The sequence below is a fragment of the Elephantulus edwardii genome, unplaced genomic scaffold (genome assembly GCF_000299155.1).
Source record: "Elephantulus edwardii isolate Elephantulus edwardi_28Jun2011 unplaced genomic scaffold, EleEdw1.0 scaffold00116, whole genome shotgun sequence".
In the NCBI taxonomy this organism is placed as follows: Eukaryota; Metazoa; Chordata; class Mammalia; order Macroscelidea; family Macroscelididae; genus Elephantulus; species Elephantulus edwardii.
The window spans coordinates 8,967,492-8,977,865 of NW_006399866.1; the positions used below are offsets into that span (position 1 = coordinate 8,967,492).

At 49.1% G+C, this 10,374-nt stretch overlaps 1 protein-coding gene across 3 annotated transcripts in view; it reads left to right on the forward strand.

The window, feature by feature from the left end:
- Positions 1 to 9,573: 9,573 nt before the first annotated feature.
- Positions 9,574 to 10,374, forward strand: part of NR6A1 (nuclear receptor subfamily 6, group A, member 1) — a 348,076-nt gene continuing 347,275 nt past the window's right edge. The window contains exon 1 of one of the 3 annotated variants that reach the window (XM_006892577.1): positions 9,574 to 9,851. In XM_006892577.1, coding sequence (XP_006892639.1) covers positions 9,752 to 9,851 — 100 coding nt within the window. In that variant the 5' untranslated portion in view covers positions 9,574 to 9,751. The remainder of the gene's footprint in view (positions 9,852 to 10,374) is intronic. The other 2 variants (XM_006892576.1, XM_006892575.1) reach the window with 2 other exon arrangements.

The window sequence follows — 10,374 nt, forward strand, 5'->3', positions numbered from 1 at the left end:
CTTGGCATGAGGCTGGAGCTGCACAGCTCTCCATCTCTTCCTGAGCTTCAATCAGCTAGCACTGCTGCCAAATCCCCTAAAGTGTGGGTGGTTTGTGTTTAAAAAGGTCCCTAGGCATTTCCAAGGAAATCCCATAATGAGCCAGCAAGAGGGATTACTTGAGATTTCTCTAAAGAGAGATATACCAATCTGGTCAAGTTTTGGAAGGAGGGAAATGTTCAAGGAGCTGAATAGGCTCCAACTGTGCCACCTTGAGATTACATCTATGCCTCGTCTCTCGTGGTCAGCAGAGCTTCATGGAGGGGCAAGTTCCCTGACCTCCTACAGGCAATATCTTCTCCTACAGCCAGAGCCCTCTGCCAGATGGATACCGCCCTAGGGGACGGCAGGCACTTAAAGTCAGACCCAGGACCTTCTTTGATCTCCCAAACCTGTGTCTATCTACACTCCTGCTCAACCCACATCTCTAAGCCTCCCTCTTACTCTGGACAACTAGTCAGTCACCGTGTCCTTCCAATTCTTCCTCCTAAGTATATCCCATTTCTGTCTTCTGCTCCCACTCCATGACACAGCCCTAGTTAAGGCTGTCTTAACTATTGTCTTCATAGTATAGCCGCCTCCTCTCTCTGTCAAATTAAAATCCTCTTAAATGATCACTGTTACTCTCTTGTTCCATAAACCTCCTTGGCTTCCTGTCATGATTTCTCTTCATTTTTAACTAGGGGTTTGCCTCAGAATTATCTGGGGTACATTTGGAAAATGTAGATGCTCAGAAGAATGTAGATGCTTGGAAAAAGTCCAGACAGAGTGCTCCTTTGGGGCAAGGATGGCAATGCTCTTACTTACTTTGGGTATGCTCCTAGGAGAGGATCTTCCTTTGAAAGGGGACATTATGCTTGGAAAAGTGGAAGGTCAGTGAAGGAGAGGAAGACCCTCAATGAAATGGATCGACATAGGGTCACTATGACATACTCAACTTGATGGCACTTAACAACAGATGCTTAGGCCTTTCCCCACACCCCTTGACTCACACTTCTCCAGGAAAAGTCTAGGCACTGACTGGTATTATCAGGCTGTCAAGGTCATTTGGATGTCCACTGAAAACATTGCTGAACTCCTCTAGCTCCCTCTGTTTAGGACATTTGCATAGTCCCAACCTGACTTTTTTGAGGCACAGTATTTTAGCCTGTCAAATAGAAAGAATTGCTGATACCTCAGAGGGTTTCCAGATGGGCTGTGTAGGCTCCTGAATGTAAGTGCAGGGCATTTGTCTTTGCACACAAGATGCTCCTCAAAGCTTTTTTCTGAGTTTACCTGCCAAGGAAACTGATGGGGGAAGACCTTCCTTGCAGAGAGAGACCCTGAGGGCTGGGCCTGGCCTGGCCTGATCCCACTCTGTGTGTGCATGGATGTTCAGACTCAGCCTGCTCCTGAGTCTGTTTCCAATTATACCCACAGGCGGAAACCCCAGCACAGATGCAAAGAAACACCTAAGCTCCTGGGACCAGCCTGGCTTGGAACATCTGATCCAACTCAGGACAACACCGCCTGCCTGCTGCAGCCCCTTCTGTTCCCCTGGCCCAGCTCCCTGCAAGCCTTGGCCTTCCTTTTGTCCTTGGCTCCCACTATTCCCCTTAAATGTGTGGAAAAGTGGGATACCAGCAGCCTTTGTCAATTGCAGAAACAATGAGGTAGAGATGGGAAATCCTAGAGCATGATGGAAGGTCTTCAAAGTCTCTGGTACCATGCTTGGGTGACATGTGAGTTACCCCTCTGTCCATCCAAATGTCCACTCTGAGAAAGCCCCTTAGAAATACCAAGGAGTCTGTGAGCTTCTCTCTCAGCCTCAAGTTGCACAAAGCACTTCCTTATATGGAAACTCCAAATTCTGTTTAAGAGATACCTTGTTATAAAATATGACATTAAAATGCCCTGAGCAAGATCATAATAGTCTGTGGTAAGTGGCAAGGGCAAGCTGGCCCTGTATCTCTAAATCTACTGGGCATCGGTAGGATCTACCGGGAACAAGAAGGCTGAGTAAGGGGCCAATTCAATCCTATAGGATTTTAGCCCTAAACTGGCCTCTAAAGGACTCAACCCCCACCCCAACCCCAGGGAAAGCTAGGGGAGGAAGGAGGGATTGTTATGGGGGAGGGAGTGGGTGATAATGAAAACAGCTCTCTCTGCAGAGCCAGCAGGAGTCCGGCTGTGCTGAGGAATGCGGAGTAAATTCACCCATCACTTGATTTTTATTTTTTCCAGCTGGCTGAAAGGGTGAGGGAGGTGCCTGAGGGAGGGCGGGCTGTGCCAGAGTCCCCCAGCTGCCTCATCCTCCAAAATTTAGGATGTCCCTACCCACTCTACCAGTCCCAGCTTGCCGCAAGACAGCTAAACACTTGCATACACCCCCAACCTAGCCAAGTGTTTGGCTGACTCACTACATAAACAGGGTGTTGAGTTTTCTTTGTCTTTGCTTTGTTTTGAATGTAAGCCCTCCCTAGCAAGCTTTACAGACCCTTTGTACCCCAACATACCCCTCCCTACCTGAAAGGGGTCAAAGTACTGACTGGGTCATCTAGAGTTTTCGGCTCCCTAGTTCTACTTGAGCCAGGTCAGGGGGGTCTTAGGAGGCTCCATATGAAAGAGAATTTGGGGAGATAAGATTTTTTTTTTTACATGGGGGAACTTAGGTCCAGAGAGAGGGCCAGGGACATGCCCTAGGTCATACAGCAAAATAGCAGAGGAAAGGTTGGAATTGGGTTCTCCTGATTCACAAGCTAACTGCTTCTCTATAAATACTAATTTCTCCATCTGTAAAATGAGAATGATACAAATTCCCCTCTTTAACCATGGAGCACATGGAGAAGATTTTTTGTTGTGTACCTTTGAGTGGAAACTGGTCCATAGCCTAACACTCTGGCGGATTTTCAGAGGCAGTTAATCACAAGGAAGGAGATTAAGTTCACCACCTAAACAGAACTTTCAGGCTAGGGGTCTGCTTGGGCTTCTGCTCATTTGCATATCAGATGGCTAGTGGCTTTGGCCCTGTACCTGTACCTGGAAAGAGCAGTCACATATTCCACTAGGATAAAGACACCAAAAGAAGCTACTCCCTTAATATCCTCTGAGCCTGAGAGACGAAAGGCAGTAAAGCACTAAGTCATGTCTCATTCTATTCCTCATCACGTTGCTATTTAAAGGATTCCTGCTCTATTGAATTCTGAGGACTCATTTTCTGGATCTCTCCTTTCATTGGAGATTCCATGGTAAGATTCTAAATATTCTGTCACATAATCACAGTCTCATTTACTGGACACCTAATAGGTGCGAGGGAGCAATCCCTAAGGAGTTGCAATACTAACCCAAAAGTGGTGCCTCTTTGGTGGTTTGAACCCACCAGCAGCTCCACAGAAGAAAGATCATCTCCTCCTACCTCATGAGATTGACAGTCTTGGAAACTCAATGGAGGGTCAGCAGGGAGTCAGTTCTGACTCCACTAATGAGAAGCGTTGATTTAAGATGTGATTCTTTATAGACATGATCTCATTAAATCTAATGACCATCAACTGCAGGGAGTGGATACTATTACTACAGAAATATATTTGCTGTTACTCCCGCGGAACAGCTGACGGACTCGAAATTTGGGATCGCAGAGCAGATTCTTACCACTAAGTCATCAGAGCTCCCTATAGTAACATAGTGGATATTATTGTTTATTGTTATGCATCACTGAGTCAGAACCAGCTCATAGCCGCCCCTTCAGCGGGCTTTCGGAGGCAGTAAAATTGCTCTGGAAGTTTGCCCATCATTTTCTGCAGAGCAGCTAGTGCGATTAACTGCCTCCGGAAACCCACTGGAGGGTCAGCGATGTGTAGGTCCCGACTCAATGGTACACAACATCCTTAACTTACTTACTACTAAGCCACCAGAGCTCCCTAACCCAGTATGGAGAGGAAGAAATGTAGGCACAGAGAGGTGTAAGTAACACTCCAATGTCACCACTATAAATAGTAGATAAGGGATGCGAATTTTGGTGTGCTTGGAGCCAGAGTCACAAAACGTCTCATACCACCTTGTAGAAATCTAGTCCTCCAGATGGTGCAGACCCTGGGAGGCTAGTGGCCACCACATGGACTTTCCTCCGGCTGCAAAGCCAGGAGTCACAGGTAGCAGTTATCCAAAACCAGTTGTCCCTACAGCTGTCCCTTCCCAACGCTTCTGGGAACCCTCTCCCTAGGTTGGGGGTTGCGTCTCTGGTTTGCTCCGTTCCCTAGCTTCCGTTCTCCTTTCCCTGGTCCTGGACTCTGACGCTGACCTTCCCCAGCAACTTGGACTGGACTGGGTCTCAGGACCCCTTCCTCTGGCTTCTAATTTCAAAACTTCTTCCCCCATGAGCTCCTCTCCTGGAGTTTTAGCCCTGTAAGTTAATTAGTTCACTGCTAAGTCCCAGGTTTCTCTCCTCTCCCGGATCCAGTACCCTCCCGGGCTCACACAGCGCCCCCTCGTGCTCAGCTCCCCACGGAGCAGCGAGCAGGTCCGCCGGGAGCGCGTACCTTACTATCCGCGCGCAACGAGCCGGCGCGCAGCAGCAACAGCGGCAGCAGAAGCCAGGGCAGTGACCTCGGCCGAGGTGCGAGGGCGGCCGTGGCCATGGCAGGACCTGGTAGGACCCGCAGGGCGAGCATCGTCGAGGGGGCGCGAACGCTGTGAAAGCACCGGCCGCCCTGCGAGCTTGTCAGAGAAGCCAGCTCTGCCAGCCCAGCGCGCCCCCCTCTCGATCCCTGCTCTCGTCCTCGCGCCCCCTCCGTGCTGCCGGGGCGGAGCTGGGCCCTGGGTGGGGTGGCACCCCGTCCCGCCCGGCCCTGCCCCGCCTCCTCTCTGTGGGGCTTCCCCAGCTTCGGATGACTCTCCGAAGACACCCCTACTAGGAAGTAAAAAGGGTCTTTTTTTTTTTTTGGAACCCAGGGGGCCAGAAGTAGGAGCGCTGGCCTACCAGGTTGAGCAACTAGTAACCTAGGGAGTGTCCCTTCACCTTTCTGAGTCTCAGTTTCTTCATCTGGGGTGGAGGGGATAGCATTTCTCTTTTGAAGTGGTTGTAAAATTCAAACAAGGGTTGTTTCCCAGGCAGCTTTGGCAGAATCTCCCCCCTCTTCTCTCTCAGGCATTTTCCCTCTGGGATCGCTCCTGGCACTTCAGTAGCTCCAGCCTTTTAAACCGTCCACTCTCCTCAGAGCTTTCTCTAAAGGCGTTCTGGTAGCCTAGTGGTAAGAAGCTGCGCTGCAATTCCAAAGATAGCCGGTTGGAATCCACCAGCTGCTCTAAGGGAGAAGGAAAGGCAATCTCCTCCCATGCGATTTGTTGTTGTTGTTGTTAGGTGTCTTTGCAAAAGACACACAGCGACCCCTAGAACAGCCAACGCGAACCCTGCCCTATCTTGTGTCATCTTCATCGTCTCTGAAAACACTAGAGCTCACTGCTGAAATCACAGTGTCAATCCGTCTCTTGGAGGTCTTCCTCTCCTTTGCTGCTCCTCCATCTTTCTAAGCACGATGTCCCCTTCCAAGGAATAGCCTCACTTAGCTACTACATGTCTGAAGTTTGAAAGAGGAAGCTTAGTCATCCTGTGCCTCTCTGAAAACATGAAAGAGGGTCAGTTATGGTTTGGTTCAGGCTCGGCAGTATACAACAGCCACAACACATCCTCCTTCAGCTAGAAAAACTTTCTGAAGGAGTGGGTGATCACGGAGTCTGTGGTCATGCACTCAACTTTGGCTCTCAGAATTGTCAGGGTTACCTGGGAATAAACCAGCACCACTCCACACTCATAAATCGGCAGCTCTTGTTTTGTTTTCCTTCTCAAGCCTTCTCTCTCATAATTCACTGGGACTCTTCTGTCTCAGTTCCCTTCAGGGTACATCCTCCCTTCTCTTCTTTTACCAAATTGTCTCTGAGGTGACCTCCTCCTGAGACTGCAAGATACCTCCACTTGTGTATGTAACTGGCCTGTAATCTTAAATTATTCGAGAATTTTACCAGCCTCTCATTCTCAAGCACATAACCAGTTCATTTTCTTTACAAATATTGCCACTTGATGAAATTATCTTTTTGTTATTTTGTAGTTGGGAGTCTCCAAACACTAATTTTTTTTTTAACACCAATTTTTGACTCAGTGATTCCATTTGGCAGGGCAGAATTGCTTGGGAAGGTTTTCTAGGCCATAATCTTCATGGGAAAAGATCACCAGATCTTTCACAGAGCTAAGGATGAATTTGAACAGCCTATCTTTTAGTTAGTGACCAAGCACTAACTTGGTTTCACCACCAGATTTCTTATCTTGTTTGTTATGTGTGTTTTCTTGTGTCTTCAATGGACTCACGTGGGCTGGCCATTCATTAGACATGTTTTACCTTTTAGGAGAAAAAGAATGCTGCTAGTATACCTACTTTGTGTTTCTTCATTTTCCATCTCAGCAATTCTCAAAGTGGAATCCCTGCACAAGCAGCATCAGCATCACTTGGAAATTTGTTAGAAATGCGAATTCTCCAGCCCCCACCAGAGGCATACTAACTATGTTTTAATAGTGAGAGGTGAATTAAGTCAGTCATTTAACATGTCTCCTGGTGATCCTTAGGCCTGCTGAAGCCACCAATTCTGGGGCTCCATAAATCTCTTCTGAATTAAGAATCACATGCAATAAGAAAGGAGCCCTGGTGATGCAGTGTTTGGTGGCTCAAACCCATCAGGTGTTCCATGAGAGTTATGGCAGTCTGCTTCAATAAAGAGTTGAAGTCTTAAAACCCCTTCACAGCCATTCTACTTTGTCCTATGGGGTTGCTATGACACTAAATTTATCTTGACAATGGGTTTGGTTTTGGTGCAATCAGAGTTCAGGACAAATTCTTTTCTTTTGTGGCCTAGTGGCAGGAAACTGCACTGCAATCCCAGAGGTGCATGGTTCAAATCCACCAGATGCTCTGCTGAAGAAGGAAGAACAATCGCCTCCTATACCAGTCAGATCCAATTTGATGGTACACACATAAAATAAAAAATAAAATAAAATAAAAATTTCTTTTCTTTCAGAACTAGAGATCCTCAAAGGCAGGTGTCAAAACCAATGCTAGACTAGTGTAAGGGAAAAATACTGTGTGTGGTGGAAAAATGCTTAAATGATCTCTGGAAGGACACAAAATAAACTAGCATACTGGTTGCCTTTAAGGAAGGGACCCAGTTGATAGGAGTTGAAAGGAGACTTAATCTTTTTGCATCTTGTGAATTTTATAACGTGCACCTACCTATTAAACTATTAGCAAAAAGTACTTAAAACAAATGGAACAAAGTGGAGGTTCCCTTTAGTGGCCCCTTTTCCATGTTTCAGTCTGGTTTTAATTTTGGCTAGAGCTTGGACAAGCAAAGCTGAGGGCACTAGAGAAACTTTGCCCCCTTCTGGGCATCTTTTGCATGGCCAGATGGACCTTGATAACTTCCACCTCTTCACCTTTTTTTCTAGAGACATCTCTCTTAGTGGTGACTTCTCTTCATCCTGTTATAGAAAGCATCAAACTCCAGTGTGGCCTCAGGACCTTTGCACACACTGTTCTTACTAGCTCAGATTCTCCCTTGCCACCTGGCTCCATCCCATCATAAAATCACTGCAGTTCATCCTTATCTTATTTCAGTGGCCCTTATCCCAAGTCTTCACTGACTCCAACGAGGCTGATCTTTATCACATACACTTACAACACCTGGAACTTTTCAATTCTCTTAGAAATGTATGTGCAATTGTGGATTTGTGTTGACCTCTTGAACCAAAGGACAAAGAAAGGTCATATGATCCTGACAACACTAGGGAGGGGTTCAGAGGACATGGCTCCACCCCAGCCCCTGGAGGTGGAAAAGGCGCTACAGGGACCATCTCTGGAAGCATTTCTCCTTACTCTTGTGGAGCTGCCAGGATCAGAGCTGGCGAATTTTGAAAGGGATGTAACTGTGAGGAGATAATTTCTTAAAAAGTGCAGAAGCCAACAAAGCCATGTGGGAACAGAGCAGAAGGGTTCTAGTTATCTTTTCATAGGCAGTATTAAAGAAGATGACCCTGAAGAGAGAATTACTCGAACTGGGCGGAAGGAAGTTGGTGATTTCCTCTCTAATGAGGCAAGGGTTCAGACTTTGTTGTCTGACCAGTTGGGCTGGATGATTTCATCAGTGTATAAGGACTATATTAGAGCTACCTTACAGTAAGTGAGGAGGAGATGACTTAATGTAAATCTCTTAGCACAGTGACCAGCAGAGATTAAAGATGCGGTTTAGGTTAATCAATGTTGTCAAGGGCCTTAAGTACAGCGCAGTGCAGTGTAACGTTGCAAAACATCCTGCGTTGCAGGTGCTGTGGTGAGAAATGTGAGCGGGGGTCAGACCAGGCAGGGATGCGAATGACCGCGGAAGATTTTTTGCGAAGAATCACAAGACGAGTTAATGAATTGATGTGAGAAGGGGGCCACTGCCATCAAGTGAGAAAGCAGGGCCATAACCTGGCAGATGGGGGCAAAGTATCAAGGTTCTTTGTCTTCAAGCACGTCAGGTAGGCTTAGACACAGGGCAGCAGCAGCAAGTCCTTCCCCAAGGGAGTCGCTGAAGGCGGATTTCTGGTCAGGCCTCTGAGGCTGGTGGGCGCGCGCCACCTGGTGGCTGTGAAGGTGGATTTAGTACCTCTGAAATTAGTATCAGAGCTCCGGGAAAACAGCGGCTTGCTTGGTTCACGAGTTTGAAAATATTCCAGAATAGACCAGGTCCTTACCCCACCATCATTTTACAGATTACAAAAACCAAACCAAAAGCAGAAAGACGTCAAGAAACCTCAGGAGTGGGAAAAGGAGCAAGGCCTGGATAACGAGCCTATCAATCCAAGACTCTGGGAGGCAAGCGTCAGAAGGTTTCTTTAATGGCTTCAAGTGTCTTAGTTTGTCCTTCTGTTCTATGGGGAAGAGATTACAGGAAAGAGGAGGAAGAGAAACTTTAGAATTTCCCGCCCACCCGGAGGTTAAAAGACTTTAAAGACTTCCCCGGAAAGCAGAGTTTTATAGATTCTATTTGCATACGAACGCATGCCCCTAGTTAAATTTCCGTCCTTCAATCTCCGGTCCAATTTGTCCTGCAACAGAGAAGGAAGAAGACCCTCGCGAATGCCCTCTAACTCCGCCCCCTCAGGGCCCCGCCCACAGGGCTGGGCTTCATTGCACGTGCTCAGCCGGCTTCTTCGCAATCCACCTCCGGAAAGATACACTTATTGGGAGTGGGGGTATGAAAGGGATCTCAGGGAGTCTGTATCTTGGGCAAATCAATATAAAGATAAGACCATGAAATAATCGTCTGTTAAGTGTTATAAAAAACATTATCAGAATCCATGATGTCAGAAAGTTTCGAGTACTCTTTCTTAGGGCTGCTTATCTTTTCTCTCACCCCTCTAATTGCTGAGGTCCCGCGTGGCTGGCCTCGCTGGACGGACTCTAGTTCCCAGATTGCTCCGCAGGGCCCTGCGTAGCAGCGGCGTGTGACGTCAGAGGAGGGAGCTGGCCAGTGCTGAGGGGGCGCGGCGCGGAGGGGCGCGGAGCCCGGCGGCTCAGGGCCCAGAGAACGCGGCGGCCGGGAGCCGGTCGGCCCCTGACAGCCCCCTACCCCCGGCGAGCCACTAGGTCGACGAGAGTGCCGGTCATGGCGGAGCAGCGGACCCAGCGCGGGCCCTGAGCACCACCGCATGGAGCGAGACGAACGGCCGCCCAGCGGAGGGGGAGGTGGCGGGGGCTCGGCGGGGTTCCTGGAGCCGCCCGCCGCGCTCCCTCCGCCGCCGCGCAACGGTGGGTGAGAGGCCGGCAGAGCCGAGAGCCCGTTCCCCGGTCCCTGCCTTCGGAGATTCCTCTCCGACGACTCTCTGTGAAGCTTCTGTGAACTCCTGCCCCTGTTTGCACTGGCCCGGGTCCCCTCAGAGTGAACCTTCGCCTCGGTTCCCCTCTGCTCGTACCCTTTTCCTCCACCAACCTCACTCCTCAACACAGACCCTTTCCTTACGTAGTCCCCTCAACATGATCTCCCCACCACGGCCCCCTCCTCACTAACCCTTTCCCCTCCGGTCCCCTCGGTATAGGCCTCCCCTCCCCCCCGTCCGCTTGGCGCGGGGCCTCCCCTTCCCCCCAGGTCCCCTCGGCGGGTACCCCTCTCCCGCTCTCCAGGCCTTGTTGCCTTGATCCTTCCTTCCCCACCTTCTCCCCATCCCGTCCCTCTTGTCCCCTCTGAACAGGGCTTCTTCCCCTCCCGCCCCCTTCGCTCCCCGTCAAGACCTTTTTCCTAAAGGGTCCCTTCAGCCCCATACCCTACCCTCCC